The sequence below is a fragment of the Morone saxatilis genome, unplaced genomic scaffold (assembly GCF_004916995.1).
Source record: "Morone saxatilis isolate NCDOM2014 unplaced genomic scaffold, NCSU_SB_2.0 Contig9, whole genome shotgun sequence".
NCBI classification, from domain to species: Eukaryota; Metazoa; Chordata; class Actinopteri; family Moronidae; genus Morone; species Morone saxatilis.
Window position 1 is genome coordinate 11,295,641 of NW_023340268.1, and position 20,111 is coordinate 11,315,751.

At 41.7% G+C, this 20,111-nt stretch overlaps 1 protein-coding gene across 1 annotated transcript in view; it reads left to right on the top strand.

Annotated features, from left to right (window-relative positions):
- Nucleotides 1-18,631, top strand: part of ripor2 (RHO family interacting cell polarization regulator 2) — a 60,438-nt gene extending 41,807 nt beyond the window's left edge. The window contains exons 7-22 of the mRNA XM_035681109.1: nt 6,601-6,750; nt 7,214-7,277; nt 7,707-7,750; nt 7,967-8,092; nt 8,484-8,632; nt 9,429-9,558; nt 10,571-11,320; nt 11,762-11,943; nt 12,273-12,435; nt 12,582-12,714; nt 12,903-13,064; nt 13,571-13,744; nt 14,233-14,435; nt 14,543-14,626; nt 15,199-15,289; nt 15,895-18,631. Of these exons, the coding sequence (XP_035537002.1) occupies nt 6,601-6,750; nt 7,214-7,277; nt 7,707-7,750; nt 7,967-8,092; nt 8,484-8,632; nt 9,429-9,558; nt 10,571-11,320; nt 11,762-11,943; nt 12,273-12,435; nt 12,582-12,714; nt 12,903-13,064; nt 13,571-13,744; nt 14,233-14,435; nt 14,543-14,626; nt 15,199-15,289; nt 15,895-15,995 (2,706 nt within the window). The 3' untranslated portion in view covers nt 15,996-18,631. The remainder of the gene's footprint in view (nt 1-6,600; nt 6,751-7,213; nt 7,278-7,706; nt 7,751-7,966; nt 8,093-8,483; nt 8,633-9,428; nt 9,559-10,570; nt 11,321-11,761; nt 11,944-12,272; nt 12,436-12,581; nt 12,715-12,902; nt 13,065-13,570; nt 13,745-14,232; nt 14,436-14,542; nt 14,627-15,198; nt 15,290-15,894) is intronic.
- Nucleotides 18,632-20,111: the final 1,480 nt, after the last annotated feature.

The window sequence follows — 20,111 nt, forward strand, 5'->3', positions numbered from 1 at the left end:
AATACTCGGAAAAACAAACCAAAACCTTGTATCCAGGAAGTGACGTTCCCGTGCTTCCGCCTGGCAGTCTTCGTTATCGCATCTGATGCCGCTGCCGGCGACCAATCCTCCACGTCGATACTATCTCCGGACACACCGTCAACGCTTCACCTCCGTCCGCCTCATCTGCTGCGGCTACCTCAGAGAGAGAGAGAGTCGGGGCTCGGTTTCTTTTTGGTTTTTTCGGGGGGGAGGAAGAGTAGCTCTCAGCTCAAACTTTTTTTACTAACCAATTGTTAGTTTTTCTTTGAGACACATCCAACGGAAACGGGTTACGTCGTCCTCGGGGGGCGAGAATGTCCGATTTCGACAGCAACCCGTTCGCGGACCCGGAGTTCAGCAACCCGTTTCAGGTAACGTTAGCTCGCCGCGTTAGCCACGTTAGCGTTAGCTCCTGCTTTGTTTCGCATTAAAAACAGTAGTTAGTGTTATTAAGACACTGCTTTCTGGGTTAAACAGCTAAGAATAAAAGCTGCTCGAGTTTAATTACAGTAACAGCAGCTGGCAGAATACGTTAATTCACTTGTTGGGAGGTTTTGGTTAGCCTTCCTGGTGATAGTTGGGTTGTATGTAGTTTTATATCATACACAGTGTTGGGATTTAACTCATGATATTGCTTAAATAATATACCTTTACCCCACTTACTCGTTGTGTAACTAATCGTTAATAGATGTAGAAGTTCAAACCTGGATATGTTGGTTTTCCAGTCATGGAAACACCTGGAAATTGGTTAAAATGACCTAAAATCCTGGATGTAATATTTGTTTCCTGGACATTTCTTTATTGTATTTTATCTCCTCACTCAGATCACCTGTGTTAGAGGTAAAGTGTGGTCCAATCAAAGCTCCTTACCTGTAATAACCCTGCATCACTTCACCATGAACCCTTAAAACCATTAAAAAAAGAGGAATAAATCTGTAAATGTGAAGCAGATGCTAATTATATGACTTGTTTGTGAGCAAGAGTTGTCCTGTATTGTCAAGAAACTCCTGGAAAACAATTTCTGATCACATTCTTTGATTAACTTTTGTTATCAGGGAGGAAAACTAGCTTGGAAGATGGAAACATTCCCATTACTTTGGTTTTTAACAATAAAAAAACTGGATTTTAAACATCGTAAAGTCTGAATATTGGGGAGACACAATTACCAAGTATGTTGCAGAAAAGTAATATAATAAGTGAAGTAATAACACCACTTTTAAAAAGAATAATGGGAAATAATTAGCATTTTATGGGGGGATTTAACTGTACACCTGTGTGACTTCCTTTCCTTTACAGACCTTTATAGGGAACATGCACATTTATTGTGTAGTAGATGAACTAAACTGCTTTTTAAATGTTCCTGTTTTCATGTTCGATTTCCCATCCTGACTTAAGTGCCGTTACAGATGCATTAAATGGACTTTCTATCCCAAACCACAGATGATAATAACTCAACCTGACCTCCAGGATTTGAGGGGATGATTCTCGGATATATATAATCTTTTTAAATAGTCCTTTTAAGTGACTCGCTCTTTAAAAACAGAAGTGAAAGAGAGCAGAACACACGGTGCGGTTGTGCTTGTTGTGGTTTTTTCACTGTCGTGCCTTCATTGTGCTGTTGGCCTTGTGTTAGCAGTGTCCTGTCATGGTGAAAGCATGCATTTGATCATGTGCTCTTCTGCCTCAACACGCCCTGCAGTGGTGTTCCCGTCTGTATCTCATCACATCAGGTGTACTACACACGGGCGCTGTGGCAGCAGCTAATGTGGAGCTGAAAATATCAGTTAATTGTTTAAATAAAAGTTGATATGGCAAAAAGAAATACTCAAATGTGAATATTTGCTGGATGTTTGAGGTCAATATGAGCTCATTGTGGATATATCTGTACCGGGTTTGGCTGATAAATGGCAAGAAATGTAAAATACAGAATCAATATTACAGATATCTTTTGAAACAGTGTCATGTTTCTACTGTTTAATGTCCGGCCCAGTATATTTCTCGGTTGTAGTTGTCCAAAAAAGACACATTTAAGGGAAATCTATCAAATATTTAGTCGTTATCAGTTTATTTTTTACTCTGAAATATCAATATCAGCATCGGCCTCAGAATTCCAGTATAGAGAGACATAATGCAGTGTGTCGTTCTCTTAAAACCACACCCACTAGTGGGGAAAACGATCTGTGCCACAATATCCACAATACATTTTTCCCCATTCTTCCTTCTTCTGAATCTACTTTTGTCTTCTTCAAGGTTCAGTTTTTCAGTTCGGCAGCTCATAACAACTTCATGCAGTACAAGTCAATAGAGAGCAGTGAATTGTTTTCCTCTACGGTGTGGGCAGGACTTTAATGCGCTCTCTCTCTATTGGCTGGGTATAATGTTTTGAGGGATTTGTGAACATTAGCATTATAAAAGCACACTGGTTGTATCCTAGCAATGTATACAAGATGAAAGAGGAAGTACATGGAGGAGGAGGAACCACGTTCACCTTGATATTTATCCATCCATAGCACCATCAGACAGACTGATGAGTACTCAGAAATGAAAATGGCTAACTCAGTAGAACAACATGCAGGGAAAAAGGACACCTAGAATACAGGTATTAACATTCATTTACACACATTTATTATCATATCAGGTACAAAAATGAATGGTTAATGATCAGTCTGTGTATTTCATATACAACAACAAAAGCAGCAGATAAACTTTACCTCATCTCATCTTCCGTTATATATTGAGTTCTATTGAGCAGCTGTGAGCTACAGTAAGTGTGTACATGTTTGTCAGTGTTTGTGCTCAGGCACAGGCGTGTCTCTTTGTGCAGGACAGCTGCCGTGAGGGATGACTTAACAATCATCCATCAGCAAGTTGTTAGTGTATGTGTGTGTGTGTGTTTATGTGGTGTATGAGTCACTCACATCAGCCCAGTCTTTTGTTCCTGTTCTTGCTGCTGGCTGACTGCAGATGTCCCAGCTGTAATTGGCACACATGAAGGAAGCAGGTGGTACAATACAACCCCTATGATGTCCTGCATGGGATAGGGTCTGTGATGTGTGTGTGTGTGTGTGTGCGTGTGCGTGCTACTAGTTTCAGCAGGGCATCATTAAAGAGATGAGTGACAGAGATTGAAGGTGAGAAGAGTGTCTGCCAGGCGCGTCCTCCTCCCCCAAGAGAGATAGAAATTGTGCGTTTGTGTGGTAACCATGTGCCAAATTCAATCCAGAATGAGTGTGAATACTTTGCATGTGATTATTTTTAATATAGGGCCTTTTTACGTTCCCTTCTTCCCTTGAATGCTAATCTTGCCACCAACACACACACACACACACGCCCCCAGATCCCCAGAGAGAGGCATGTGTGTTTGATGCTGTTTGATGTGGCCTGCCTGTTTTAATCTGCTTATAATCACTCGCCCCCCCTGGGTGTATGTGTTTGGATATATATGTGTGTGTGCACCATTGTCCTACAATCCGGGATAATGGCCGTAACTTTAAGAGGATTCTTGCCATATCCTCAAGATTCTCTTCTCATATTTAAAATCCCACAGTTTAAAGTCAGATGTACTGTAGATACAGACACAATCCTTTAAAACTCCCAGTGAAAAAAAACCACTTTTACATCTGACTACTCTGTCAAACCACCAAACAAGTATTTATTATTTGGTATTTCTACAAGGATTAGCTTGGGAGGGAGTCAAGAACACAAAAAATAAGAGCTGAAATGGATTTTTCACCCATGATAGATGTGAACACAATATTATCCTCACCATGGGCATAATTGATTTCCCAATAAAGATTTTCCCATAATCCCCTACTGGGTCTCTGAGCCATTCAGGTTTTGTCATCCTACTTAGCTGTAATTAATACAGGGACCCTGTGTCCAATAGAGGACTGGACTTAGAATACATTTACATTTAATATCTCTTCACATCTGGTAAGAGTTAATTAAGAAGGTTTAGATGTTTGTGTGTTTTTTGGCTTCGGTGAAATGGCCATTTAAATGAGCACATTGGTGTCATAGTTTGACCCAGAAATCCATTACTTATGTTAGGGAGGTTATGGATATAAAGTTGTACATAGATCCAGGCTTTGTCTTAGTGATGGTAAGTTTTTGTTGGTGTGGTTATTTTTATTATCCATTAATCTGTCAATGTATTTTCTTGATTGTTTAATCATCTCGTCTATAAAATATAAAACCATAGTAAAAAAATGTCCATTACAAGTCCTAGAAGTCTACAGGCTGCTTCTTTGAATCCAAAATATTCTGATTATTATCATGAAAACAAAGAACCAGAAAATATGGACATTTAAAAAGCTGTGTTTTTTGGTATTTTGCCTATAACATTACTGAACCCATTAACTTAAATTATTTCAATTGTTTTCAATTTTCCAAATAATACAAAATAAATACATATGTCAAAGGAGCATATTAGCTAGTAAGACCATTGTCTTTCTCTGTTGCCCAGGCCTCTCCTCTGTTCAGTACTGCTGGTGTGTTTTTATCTCACATTTGATCCATTTGCCCATGTTGAGGTTTCTGTCTTTTCTTTGTTTGTGTTTTGCCTTTTACGTTTCTTCTTTTTCTGGGGTGAAACGTGCCCGAGGCGTAGCAATATGCTGATGGCAAACCGATGGAGTGGAGCTTGGCTGACCTTCAAAAGGACATTTCCTTGAAGGCAGCAAGGGGCTATTGTAATTGGGGACAGAAAAATAGCTTAATTAGCTGATAATGATATGATTGCTGCCCGAGAAGAATGATGGCTATTCATCAGCCCCAGTTTGTGAAGGCCCAGTTTTACTACAGTGGCACATCATTTCCTCAAAATGAATGACTTATTGTAGTTGTCTTCTCATTTATGTGAGCACAATATTGTAGTATTTCTTCACTTAATCGGTGCAAAAGTTCACTTGGATGAATGTGTCTTTTGACTTCAGCTCACCCTCCACTGCTCATGCGTTGCCTTGTTTTCTTGTAAACAAATGTTCTTTTAAGGCTGTCGATTGGTGGCTCTGAACCAGCTCCACGCCAATCAGAGGGGCTGAGAATAAAAGCTGTGGTTGGAGGGTGTTTTATTGCTGGCTCAGCTCAGCTGCTGCAGCACTCCCACATACACCACATACCACAGACAGACAGACGGGGCTGGGTCCTAGTCGGGGGTGGGTGTTGCTGAGGGGGGCTGGTCGGTTTGAGGTAGAGTTGGTGGGGATTGGGTGTTTTTGTTTTTTTAAGTATGTCTGCCAACAATATTGTAGCATCATCCAGCTACATTACCCATCCTCTAGAACAGAAACACCCCACTGCAAACCACTTTCACTTTTTACCCTCATGTGCCCACCCACCACAGCAACAACATGCTCTCCATACACATGTAAACATGCCCACATACATAGTCGCGGAGTCTACTCTCACAAACATGCTGACAGTGTACGTCTCATGCACATAGATGCACAAACAAACACTCAGAGAAGCTGTTAGGATGGCAGGAGCCAGAATGGCCCATTTTCTCCCGCTTCTCCCTAATGAGAGCCATAAAGAGCGCGAGGCATCAATATTTCAGCGCTCTCGTCAGGCAGGCTGCAATATTTCCCTTTGATGAGACTCACCAGAGGTGTTTTGTTTTGCCCTGCTGCCACTCCAAATTCAGGAAAGCCAGAAAATTAGACCGACGGGACACTGAAAATCTGGACTGCTGGTAGCTAGAAATAGAATAGAAATGACTTTGAGTGACTCAGCAAAAGTGCTTTTTTTGTTTTCGTTTGTTTCTGTCATTCTGAGCCACCGTGTTTAGCCATGCTAGCCGCTCAAGCTCCATCACCTTTGGCTTTGGACAGAAAAGTGAATTTCTCATCATCACGCTCGATAGAACTATTGCTGCTCTGGTTACAACATCACCTTCATCTTGATGATTTCATTTCGGTTGAAACTCCCAACATTTCAGCTCGCAGTAAGGCAGCAGGATGTTGATGGAGTCGTTCCCTGTGGGTTTGGGTTACATCAGACTGGTACTGCAAACTGAAGTCGGGCAGACGTCTCCAAATGAGCTCTAAACGCCGTCTGTTGTTCCCCCGCTTTGGGAGTGTCCCACTAGGGTCGCTTACTGGGACGGCATGGGCGTCTGCCACTGGAGGCTACTGTTACATTGATAGATACCAGCTGTATCTGCTCACATTTTAACCATTTATTTATACCATCTTTTTAAATATTTCATCAGTGTTTCATTCTCAACAATGGCTATTTTTGCTCTTGCTGAAGAACCGTTGATAAATGTTACTGAATACTGCACATGCCTGAAGCTGTGTTGGGCATCCATGAATGAATTCCAGTGAGATGTGAACACATCTAGAATAATTTAGATGGCAGTTGGAAGTTTGTGAGGAGTTTCCTGCCCAGGGATGTTTTGATGTAACGTAAGGAGGGTTTCAAGCTTCAAAGACTTGCTTCGTTTCATTAGTGCAGAAGTCTCTCACACTCTCGTGTGTGTCTGTGCACTAATAAATGTTAAAGTTTGTGTATGAATGCATGCTTGCTCTTGTGTAAGCGTTTATTATAGATGGAGGGACTCTGTGTGCATGCTTTCAGGTGGACGAGCTGTACGAGGCCTTCTGCATCCAGAGCCGTCTGAGGGACGGTGCCAGTCGGATGAAGCAGGCCTTCTCCTCCTCTCCCTCTACTAAAGGCACCAAGGAGAGCATCGCAGAGGTCAACCGCCGCTACAAGGAATACACTGAGGTACTGGCATAGAGCATCATTTACAGTGTATGGGGAATAGTATATGGGGAGTTTTGCATGAAAACACTTCTTTACCTGATCAAAGGCAGACAGGTAGACTTTTGAGGAGAGAGGAATAAATTAGGTGTTACATTCACATTCACACATCATCTAAAAATATAACAACATGCATTAAACATTGGGTCACACGGGTATTGTTATCTGCTTACACTGTCATCGGTAAACACTGAGGTATATACTCATATAATTAAAGAATGACCTTTAAATCCCAGTTACACACACACACACACCTCTTATCACCTGTCTCATCACCTGTCTCACCAGCTGTCCTGCTTCGTCTGCAGTTTAGTGTTGACTGGCTTTGTCAAAGTCTCTTGAGATAACTTGATTGCTATTGTTGTTCTTGTCTTGCGTGACAAAGGGCTTTTTATGTGATCAGTCGTATGTGTCTCTCCTTCTACAGAACATGAGCACGTTCGAGAGCGAGCTGGAGAACCTGCTCGGGGAATTTCACATCAAAATGAAAGGTGAGATAAGAAAACGTTGTCCAAATGACAAGTAAACTGATTCACATACCGATACTCCTTTCTGAAAGTAAAAGGCATTAATAGATGCCTTTTACTTTCACTAATGTTTACAAGAATGTTTTGGTGATGAGCTGAGATTTAATCATCTTACTGTATTCACTACATTACCTACCTATTCATACCCACACTGTGTTTTCAAGATCATCATTGACCAAGTGGGAAAAAGCCTTATCCTGTCACGGCTTTGATCCTGACAACAAGAAACCCATTATGTGAACTGTAGTGGGAACCTCTTCATTGTAAATCACCCAGCTAAATACTAAAGTCACCTAAAACCAAAAGAGGTTGCTTGCTTTGGCTTTTTTTTTTTTTTTGCTCATATCCTGTCCAAAGGCTTTTTTTTTTAAACCAATTTCCTCTCTCTGACAGGTTTGGCAGGCTTTGCTAGGCTCTGTCCTGGAGACCAGTATGAGGCAAGTACCTTTATATGTTTATGTAACACAGGGCTGTTATCCATGTGTGAAATTGTGCTAAACCATTCAGTTCAGAGATAGAACAGGACAATTTATACTTTTAGTAAACCTACAAGTTGGAGTTTGGTGGTTTCCAGCAGAATGAAATGGTAGAATAAGAAGTATCCCTCTTGCGTCAGGCTTACTTCTTTCTTTTTCTACTCTGCCTTCCATTAGATCTTTATGCGGTACGGTCGCCAGAGGTGGAAGTTGAAGGGAAGGATTGAAGTCAACTCCAGACAGAGTTGGGATGGAGATGAGATGGTCTTCATGCCTCTCATCACTGACCTTATCAACATCAAGGTGCTGTAGAAATCCAGATACATAACTTTGTGCCTAAAATACTGTTTTACTTCAGTAAATTATTCCAAATCAAATGTGCAACTTGTGTGCAAGTTTGTTTTTCATGCACAATATCCTATGACCATATTTGTCAGATTCCTTGGTTCCTTGGTTGATTCTTCATAACAGACATTTTCTCCTGATTTCATCATGCCAGTGCAAACCTCACTATACAGCAGGTCCAACCTTATAAGCTGTAGATTTTGTCTCTGTCTGACTTCAAGAGTGATAATTTACAGAAGAAAACAATTTATCGACAATCATCTGACTTATGTCCTGATGTCAAAAGAACCCGTATTATCGCTTTCTTGACCTGAGTTGTAAACAAAGGTTGTCTGTTGGCCCCAATCAGGTGACGGAACTGAAGGGCCTGGCCACTCACATGCTGGTGGGCAGCGTGATCTGTGAGACCAAGGAGCTGTTTACTGCCATGCCTCAGGTGGTGGCTGTGGACGTTAACGACCTGGGAACCATTAAACTCAACCTGGAGGTCACGTGGTAGTAAGTCGACTCTTTTACATTATTTTTTTGGCCTTCGACAGTCAGTGTAGAAGAGAGACAGAAAACATGGAGAGAAACAAAGGTCCCACGTTCTGAAGTCAAACTGTGGATTTTGCAGTTATGCGTTATGCACAATAAGCATTAGGTTACTGGGGCGCCCCATATAATGAGATTTATAAACAGTTTTCATCACTGCATATAAAAGTAATTGAATTTGCATTTTAATAACCACATTTAATAACCAAATTTTAGGGAAAGTTTCCGAAGATGTTTGTTGATTTGCACATTTACACATTACAGTATAGATGAATTAGATAGACTGACTACTGGGAGGTTAAAATTAGCTGATCATTTTGTTGTTATTTCATGGAGATTCGTCAAAGTCCACTAAAGTTTCAATGAAATTTAGTTAGGGTGAGTATATTCAGTTTTCAGTTTATAAAAGGGATGAAGGGTTTGCAGTGTTTCAGTCAGATATAGCTACAGAGCCTTTCACCGCAATGATTTTATCTCTCAATTGTTCTTGTTATACTTCTTATAGCCATTTGTATTCCTGCACAGTCAGTATCTCAGTCATTGGCTGTGTGTTAAGTTGCCGGTTTGTTATTGGTGTAAATTCGGTCTACATTACTTGTAGCTATCTGCCATCTGGTGGAGAAACATGGTCATTACAAATTATGGAAGTTTACTAACCAAATACAATTAATGAAATCACTTATACAGTATATGAAGGTAGGCATGGATAAAACACAGAGGGCAATCACAGTAAGTGCCTTGTTTTCATTTCCCTATCCAGCCCCTTCGATGTTGAGGACCTGACTCTGTCGTCTGGCAACGTGAGCAAAGCTACAGCGCTCCAGAGACGAGTGTCAGTCTACAGCCAGGGCACGCCGGAGACCCCCACCTTCCAGGACACCTCCTTCTTTGTGAGTGCAACACACAAACCTGCTTTAGCTTTACTGGTGTGATGGAAGACTCTCCCCCAAAATCAATTTAGATCACCACCTAGGCTGGAAGAGAAAATCCAATCTTTTTTTAGGCTTTAACTGAGTGAATTGAGGTGAAAGAGATGACATTTTGTGTACCTCCGTTGTCCCTGCACACTAACCTGAGTCTGTGCCCTACAATTAGATATTGTATAATGGCACACATTTTTCCTGTTGATGCATCATGCTTATGCTAGTGCTAGTGCTACCCCTAAACTAACCCTCACCCATTTCCCTGCTATCCTCCTCTCCTTTTGCATTTCCACATCAAAAACCCCTTACCCACACTCTGTCCCACTTTATACATTTATCCATCCCTCCTGTCTCTCACTCACCTGCCCTCACTCGAATACCCAACACCTCGTCCTATTTGCCTGCTTGCATTGTGTTAAGAAGTGGCGGCCATATCCCGTGGAACGCCAGCGCCTCTCCTTCCTGCACATGCTCCGAGACACCCTGCTAGAGAAGCTAAGGCGCAGTCGTTCGTTTGGTGACCTGGCCTCACTCCGGCCAAGGCCCAAATCCAGTCTGGAGGTCTATGTGAGTGTGTTGTGGCCCCTCGACCCTCCTAACCTGACTTTTGTGTGCCTTCTACCTCAGTGACATGATGGGGATGGGCACCTCTGCTGGTGTGGACACACTTGGCTTTCTGTGGGCTAAAGAATGCCATGTGTGGCTGTTTGCATGTTTATTTGCATGACATGCTTTGAATTGTGTGTTCCTTGTGGTTTCAGATTTAGCTTACTGTCATTCTATCTTGGTTAAACTGACCTGGCCATAAGAATTTAATGAGACAAGTGGAGTTAGTTTGTCAGAGTATGTCTGCTATCTCTTTTTCCACTTGACGGAGCTTTCTCTTGTACTTTTTTGTCTTCCATGCACTGATTTCAAGCTATATCTCAGTCTTAATCTTAATCTAGTCACACATATTTACCCCCGTCTCTCCTTCCAGTCCACTTTGCCGGATGATGTCTTTGAGAATGGTGGCTGCGGCGTGGCTGAGTGCAAGCGTCTCTCCTTCACCTTCTCCGACACCTCTGGTTCCACGCCCAGTCCCAGCCCCGCCCCAAGCTCCCACTCCCACGCACAGTCCAACCCTGAGATCACAGTCACTCCTCCAGAAACAGACCTATCACCTGCACAAATCCTCCCAACACGGGAGGACTCCATAGCAGAGGAGCATTTAGAGGAGGAAGAGGAGGAGGAGTACGAAGAGGATGGGGAGACGGGCAGTAGAGGAAGTAGGGGCACTAGTGCCAGCCTCGCCAGCGATGAAGCCGAGGTGGCGGAGGACTCTGAGTGGGAGCGAACAGAGTCTCAAAGAAATTCTGGCTCCACCTGTGGTTCGGCTGCCCCGTCTCTCTGTTCTGACGGCCACCTGTCCACAGTGGCTCCAGAGGACGTTTTCTTAGACCACACTGATGAACTGAAACCTGTGGAACTGGACACAGAGGAGGCGGGCAGCCTGACTAGGCAGCTTGTGAAGAGGCTGACTTCTTCGGAAATTATGCCGCCAAGTGGGATCTCCACGGAGGGAGGAGGAAGCCTGAGTTGGGCTGGAGAGGGAAGCAGGGCTTTCCTGGAGAGCAGCCTTGAAGAGGCCATCCACAGCCTGCTGATGAGGCTGGAGTCTCTCACTCACCGCTGCCGAGAGCTGCAGGACCTGGAGCAGGAAGTGATGCGTCTGGAGGATCTGCTCAAGGTGACTAAACCCTTGTCCCTTTCTATTTTATACATGTACAAGATCTGAGAATCAGGGAATGTTACTTTTGACCAAATGTTTTTTTATATATATTTGTTTATTTTTACTTACTTACTATTTTTTTTTAAATGAATTAAATACATTACATAATCCTTAAATCCTTCTCATCACATATTACATAGTGAAAGTACTCTGAAGTTCCTCACCATTCAAGCAAAGATCTACTTTTAAAAAGATGAGGACTAAATATGAGAACTGAACTAAATGCATCATCTTGTTACAAACACCAACAGACTTACTACTGTACACAGGGCTTTTATTTTAAAGACGCTGTCCTCTGTCTTTAAATCTGCATCTGATATAGTCAGGTAACATCTCCAGGATTTGTTATTATTTATTAACCGACCATCTCCTGCGTCTCACCACCCTTTCTCTCCACAGTGTCGACTCCCGGGTCACAGGAGTCGATCGTCCAGCCTCAGTCTGACAGTGGAAAGTGCCCTGGAGAGCTTTGACTTCCTCAACACCTCTGACTTCGATGACGAAGACACTGGAGATGACAACGCTGTCCTCAATATCCAACAGAGGTCTCCACTTTTTGATACAGATGGGGAAAGGATCGGGTGAGTGGACGGAGACGGACGGAGGCACTTTGTGTTGGCTGACATCGACACTAAGAAACATTTTGTTATTGTATCACCGCAGTAAGAGCTGAAGTAGGTGCAGGTACTCGGTGCAGGTTCTTGGTGTTTGGTTTCAAGTCAGTTTAGCTATTGATTTATGAAAGAAAGGGTTTTAAAGGGTTTCTTAAACAGTAAAAACAGTAAATCTGCATTGTCAAGCATCATGGCAGCACTTGATTGAAAGACATTTTACTCTAAGTACGGTAGATTACTGTTCTGTGTGATGCTGCTGCCACTTGGTGTTGACTCGTGGTATTAACCTGCCTTAGGGGCCAGCATCCAGAAGCCAGAGGACACCTGAGCGAAGCCCTGACAGAGGACACCGGGGTGGGCAACAGCGTGGCAGGAAGCCCCCTGCCTCTTACCACTGGAAATGAGAACCTGGACGTGGCTATCGTCATCCACCTGCAGTACTGTAATCATCTTATACAGGTGGAGCTCCTTATCACATCTGACATCATGTTGTAGAGCATAAATAATAAAGGAATAGTTACAGTTGACATTAATTCTGTTTGTCTTACCAGCAGCTTACTGGAACAAACATCTCACATGCCTTTTGTTTCTTCCTGTAATGGTAGATGTTGACCAGTGGGGTGGGTGTGTGGCAGCGTCGCAGTCTTCTCCTTAAACTGTCCGGACAGACTCAGCTGTTAGAGGAGCTAGCAGAGATCAGTGTGGACAGACTTGGAGCAAATACCTCTGCTGCTGATGGTAGGTACCAACAAGTGGGGTGTTATGTGGGTTTCCAATCCAGCGTTCTATCTCAAGAGTAATCTTTCTTCAGAGCAGTCAGTTATTATTAAGTGTTGTATGAAAAGATCTGACCACCTAACCAAAAGGACTTTCTGGTTTAAGGGGTTTGTAGCGTCTGACCTTGTGTTTTGGTCCTATTCTCTCAGTTCTGCCGGGCCTTGCTGAGCGCCCACAGCTGATGACTCTGTGGTCAGAGTGCAGCGGATCTGCAGGACTTTTCCACACCACACTGGACAGAGTGTTCAAACACATGAACCAGCGCTACACAGCAGTGCTGCAGGAGAGAAACCCACAAGACGCCAACACAGGTTGGATCATCTCGGTTTTCTTTCTGCAAACAAGCCAGAGGTCACACTTAACATTTCATCTGTTGTTGTTTGCAACACAGTCTTGTTTCTGTGTTTTTAATTACTGTTAAGCTTCTACTGGGCCACTAATTTGGTTTGCAAATCAGTTATAAATTAGTTCTTTAGGGAAAATGAGAACATTGTAGTTGCTGAACATAATGTGGATGAAGAACATTAAGAACTAAAATTTAACAGACTTTGATTCATTTAAGTGGTGGAATGTAACACATTTAGTTAAGTACATTTATATTTACAATTCAAGGTATTTGTACCACACGTGATTTACATTTTATGAAACTTTATAATACTACTCCACTCCATCTCGCTGCTCTCAGATAAAGGATCTGAATACATCTTCCACCACTGATTATTTTAAAGTATTATATATTAATTAGATCTTCACAATGCAAATGTAGTTCCCGTTGGCAAGTTTTCTCTGACCACCGATTTCTTTCTCTTCTCTCCAGTGATCAGTGTTGTTGTGGGTGAGTTGGTGGACAGGGACGATCTGGTGGCGGCACACAATCCTCCTGCCGCTGCACTCTCCCAGGACGTCCTCACTGTGTTTCAGTTCCACAGCTACATCTTACAACATGAAGTACAGGACATGGAGACACACCTGCTGCATCTGGCCAGAGAGGGTGAGCCAAAAGGGGGCGACACTTAATTAATATTGACTCTTAATTTAATCATGGCCAGTGTGCCTTTCTGCCACTGAGTCATTTAAATCCTCCACTTTTACTCCGCAGAAGGATAAAAAGGAATCTTTCATTTTAGATTTTAGATTTAATGATCTCCACCAAAAAATATAATATTATTTTGTTAAAAAAGCAGATCAGTTAAATCAATTTTCACTTGGATTTTCTGTCTACCAACACCCAAAATGTTCTTTAAGAGGACTTTATGGGCCAGTGTACAGTAGGTAAACACACAAAAGCACTGCTGATTATGAGTCATTGTGAGTAAGGAAGAAAAAAGCAAGAAATGGAGTGTTTTTACATGATTTTGATTGCTTTTTAAAAAACCAAGTTAAACACTGATAAATTCATCATGTCAGTAGTATAGATAATTGCATGACACCCCATTTTTTATGTTTAAATGTTGACCTTTGTCTGTGTCTGTGTTGTAGATGTGTTTGCAGAGGCTCTGTGCAGCGGGGATTATTCTCGCTGTCTAGCAGAGCTGGAGCAGGTGCCTGTGTCGTCCCTTTGGCCTAGAAACAGCACCCTGAGGGCCCTGGCCTCTCTGCTAACTGCAGAGGACCCTCAGGTCAACAAGGCAGCAGCAGACTACCTCTCTTCAGGAGCGTCACGCAGCCACTTCAGGACCAGGGTGAGTAGTGCTAAAGAGACTGTTTGAGAGACCTATGTGTAAACAACATTTTAAATAGCTTTGACAGATGCCGCAAGCCATGTTTGAATGTCTGTGTGTGTCTACAGGCTGTGGAGTGCTACACCCAGGCGCTGTCAGAGGCTGGAGGTCAGAGCCAGAGGGCGGCCTGTTCAGCTCTCAGCTGTCTGCAGGTCAGTGGCCCCTATACTGAGATAAGCTTAACATGCCATATGTACGTTTAAAGAGCTGTTGTCCACTGTTAACATTCCTCCTCTATTTCCTGGCCACGAAGAGATCTCTCCCCAGCCTGACTTTACTGTAAGAGGTAGAGGAGAAAACATACAGTCCTTGTTCTGTGCAAAAAATGCATTCTTAAGTTCACAGTGGAGTGAGACTTCCTGGTAGTTGCATGTAGGTTTGTAGCCAGGACACAACACCAGCAATAAATCTACTCCCAACTGCCAGGACAAAGATAACCACTTGATTTGGTTATTGAGACTGTTTCAGGTTAGCTGCAGCTGAACTTTAACATGTGTTCTTGCACACTGTAAGACAGTATGGATAGGGGGAATGATTACAGTGAACCATTATTCTTTCAATGAACACTACATGTGACATATAGATATTCTATTAAGATAGACTATAAAACTCTTACTGGGTAAAAATTGTATTTCAACATGTCATTGGTTTTTGCTTCTTATTTGAAATGTGACACTTGGAGGAATTTGTCATAAACAGTGGTTTCCTGTCTGTCTGTCTGCAGGCAGTAGAGAGTATCAGGGCGGTCGTAGCACTGTGTGATTCAGCTGATGAAGAGCTTCGCCACGTTGCCATAGAAACCCTGCTCACATTTGGTGAGTAACAAATTAATGGAAATTATTACTCAGCTTGACCTTTTTGTTACACTTTTACAAATGACAATAATTTCTGAACTGTATTTTTTACACAACTGCTACAATGTACCTCACACCATAAAGCATAGATGTATATAAATGTAGTTCGTACAGTATAATACGGGAATATTTAGTTTCTTCAGCCTTCTGTTTTCTTAAAGGTCGAGTGTGAAACATTTAGGAGGATCCATTGATAGAAATAGAACATAATATTCATTGATGTGTTTTAGTGTATAATCACCTGAAAATGAAAATCTACACACGGGTCGCTTTCCATTGAGGCTGCCATTTTGAGCCGCCATAGTTTCTATAGTAGCCCAGAAGGGAAAAAAACAAACACTGGCTCCAGATTGGGCCTTTCTCCTTCACGCTTGGAAGTGGAGGATGAAGCGAGGGAGTTGCAATCTGCAACTACACCGCTATATGCCACTAAATCCTACACTCTAGACCTTTAAGAGCTTGTGATGCACACTGGATTAAACTTTAAACTGGATTACTCTTAACCCTTGGACTGAAAAAGGTTATCTGTCATCAGTGTTTATAGACGACTCTTGTGTTTGTGGCAGGTGAGGAGGGGCGGCTGGCGTACGAACAGCTGGACACGGTGCCGGGGGAAATTTTCCGTCTAGGGACGAGGCGAGGAAACGCCGTCACCACTGCCTTCTGAGCCACCGTGCCAGTGAAAACATCACAAATGACATCTCAGCCCAAGCTCCAAGGACAACACTGCCCCTCAGCTTAACCCCCCACCCACTGCACACCTCACAGGGCTGTTAGTGACTGATCACTTTATTGATCTGCTTTTTGGCGCAGACTTCTCCACACCGCCACATTAAACCACTGTTTTTACTGATACTGCCTCCTAAAAGGAACTAATATCAAACAAACTGTCTTAACCACAACGACACACAACCTATACCCCTCCTGCACGCACACACACTTACACTCCTTGTTCCTCCATCATCTCCACTTTCACACACACCCTCCCCACCCTCCACCCTCCCTTCCTCTCCCTGCTTTCTGAGCCATGCAGACCGGTCACGTTGACTTTAACTGGAGAATAGGATTGGACACAGCCGCTGAAAGGTGCTCCAAAAGACTGGGGAAACTAGAATTTCGAGCAATGCATCTTCATATAACCTCTATCAAGAAGCTATTCACTGCACACAACACTTGTATCACTTACTCACTGATTAATTATCATCTTGATTGTTACAGTCAGTTGTGTTGCGCAATATACTAACTATGATCTTTGTATAATCACTGTTTATCACATGTTTTAGTTGGTGGTTTTGCATTAGGAAATGTTTTCTGGCGCTTTCAGAAGATTTGCACTCCTTGTAAGGCATGTAAATATGGCATATGTTACACAGCCAGTGTAATATATGTGCTTGTATTTAAAATATATTTTTAAGTTCCGTTTTTCTAGTACGTTCCATTTTGAGTTTCAGGGATTCTTGTATGGTTGAAAGACGTGCGTTTTGTGGCAGGGAGGACCATTAATGAGTTGAGAATGGCTTTTAGGAGGAAGTTGTGTGGTTTGAAAGCTCTAGTTTAACAGCAGTTTACAGTCAGAACAGATTTTGACCTCAGCTATCTATCAGAGGAGGAACAGGAAAAACTGAAGGGCAGAGGTGAAACAGATCAGCACAGTGCCCAAGGTTCACTCACTCAGCAGTTTATATCAGAGTTTTCTCATACTTGCAGTTGAACAAGTGCAATTTTTCTGTACATACGTGACTTTTTGCACCTAGCTGACGTGAGAAGACCTTTGATAAAGTCAGCTTTGACCATTTGAGCCTTGATATGGTCGAGCAGGCAGGTTCCACAGATACACTCTTTTGTAAATGTATTTTTCCTACCAGGTACGGAGCCATTCGAGGGCAATAAATATGGTATAGGATCATATACTTTCTCAATAAATGTATAGAGAGGAGCTGAGTAAAGGTGTAGCCTCAGTTTGGGCTAACTGCACATTCATACATTATGTGAGCTAATGGCAGGATTAGAAATTAGGCTTTTTGTTTTTATGAGAAGCTGCAGAATGAAGTGTTCTGTTTGGTATGTTTTGGGTCTCTTTTATTTCCCTGCAACCTAACTGTAATGTGGGGAAAACTGACCCGAGGTAGGCGCCTAATTCCAACTTTTCTCATTGTAACTGTACTACTGAGTCTTGTGCTAGTGCACAGTGACAAAGCTCACATTTGTTCACACATCTTATTTATTATTTACTCCTTGTAATTCTAATATTCTTTGGAGTTATACTGTAATAGTGCAGATGGCATTGTTATGTAAATTAATTGTATATTTATGTTCTATTTTGGAGCAGGTCTGGTATTTGAATTATTGTTTATCATATAAAAAGGCCTTCATGTTATGTTTATCCATGCAAATGATTTCATGCTTAACTTTAACTGGAGTTTATTTTGAATGAATTATATTAGATAAATTATTATTTTGGAGAATATTAAGATTTGCTAATAGTCTAATAGTATTATAGATTGTGTTTCCCCAAAAAGGTCCCAATGGGACATTATATATTAGAAATGTTACTTTATTACTTAGAAGATTTACTGTAACCAAAGGAAAAATTAATTTTAAAACAGTTTTTTAATAAGAGCTCATGATTCATTAAAGAGAATGTATGTAACACAGCGTTTGCATTTGGGCCAGAATACTCAGACCTATCTTTAAAAGCACAACTTAAAAATGAGACAAACCCTTAATATATGAATCTCATCATTTGGTTCTAACTGCACAGTCCAAAAGCCATATTGATTAAAAACCAGTAGTAATATTTTTATGAAATGTATTTTTCCTTTTTGTATTATAATCTGTAAATGTGTGAAGTTGTTACTAAAAGCTGAAGATGGCGTTAGGTTTTTTTTTTCTATACATCCTTTGCAAAACATGGTCCATATTTTAAGTAACGGTTACTTTTATTTCTTCCGAGATGTGAATAGCATTACAGTATTTTGGTAAAGTATCTAATCACCCACTCATTCAGTGTTTATTTTATTTCCCTGAGTGAGCTACTTTCTTTTTACACACTTGCAGCTTACCAGTGTTAACTCAAGTTGATTTGTTGGCTGTTGGATTCCTAATCACCACTAACAAGTTGTCAAAATCTTGAATTATTTAGAGAGTGGTTTTAAGAATATCTTTGCTGAAGTTGATCTTTATCCATTTCTGTGGTCAAGAGCTTCTGTACTGATCCATTTAGTTGCATACTACTCTTCTCCATTGTCAGTATTTCCTCTGTTCATCAAAAGTTGCAATAAAGTTTATTTTTGCATAATTAAATCTACAAAATGTGGGATTTATGCTTTACTTAAAGCCAAGACTGTCTTTGTTTGTTTGTCTTTGCTGATTGGATTTTTACATATATACACTGATAATACTTTAGTATCCTGTATCTGGATCCCTGAAGGGAGTAAGATGAAAAACTGGTTGAGCAGGGACCAGGGTCAAGAGGACTGGAAAATACAAGCTCCTGACACAGCACAATATCGAACTTCAGGTAGTTTCTTGTTTAGCAATGAGTTGCACTTTAAAAACAGTTTTCAGATTAGGATATTGCATACAAGCTGTCAAATAAAAAGGTAAAGCAATATTTCCATATATTTAGACATACAGCATAAAATGGAAATATTTAGGTACAATTGGTTTAATTCAAAGTTATTCTCCAGTACAGTAGTTGAGTTTTCCCCACTGCTTGTCCAAAGTCAGAGGGTCAGAGTTTTCACAATGTCAGCAGGTTATTTAAATCTGAACTAACTAAATGCTTAACTATGTTCAGTTAGTTGCCAACTGAATCTGTCATTTGGAGCTGAGCAGGAAGTGTAGTGTGTTTTACACCTTTTAAATCCAGCTGCCTGCTGTTAAATGACAGAATGGTGAGTGAACCAGAATAAAGCGCTGAGGGCCAGATGCAGTTACAGGTAACAAGTCCCAGACACATCACTACAAATGACCCCCTTCACATTTGAAGCATTACAGTGGCATTAAGCCACATTTGAAGAACAAGACCTAGGAGGAGTGTTGCTCAGAATCTACAGGTGCATCTCAATAAATTAGAATATCATGACTAAGTTCATTTATTTCAGTAATTCAATATTATATAGATTTATTACACAGTAAAATATTTCAAGCCTTTAATTCTTTTAATTTTGATGATTATGGCTTACAGCTAACAAAACCCAAAATTCAGTATCTCAGAAAATTCAGTTCAGCTTCTGCTGATAAGCTTATATGGAGATGCTGATTTCACTTTTCCAGCAGGACTTGGGCCACCTGCCCAGACTTTTGGGGCCAAAACGCTACCTAATACCTTGGTTCACCATGACCCATTGGTTTTTACTGTGGCTTGAGGATCATGGCTTACAACTGGACAGCAAGGTTTTGGGTCCTGATTGCGACCGCAGCTCCTGCCAGAGGGGGAAGTGTTTCAAACAGTTTTGACCGTGGGGCAGGGGGTCAGCCACAATCTTGCCTGCACGCCTCAGTGTCCTAGGAGGGTCACTGCCACAAAGTACCAATACCTGGTTCAGATGACCATGGTTTTACTTCTTTGGATTGGCCAGCAAACCGCCTACCTGTAACACCATAGAGAAATCTATGGCTATTGTCAGAGGAAGGTGGAGAGACACCAGACCAACAATTGCAGATGACCTGGAAGGCTGCTATAAAACAACCTGGACTTCCATAACACCTCAGGCAGTCCACAGGCTGATGTCCTTTCATTGTCCACGACTGCAATTGATGGAATAATCATGCAAAAAGA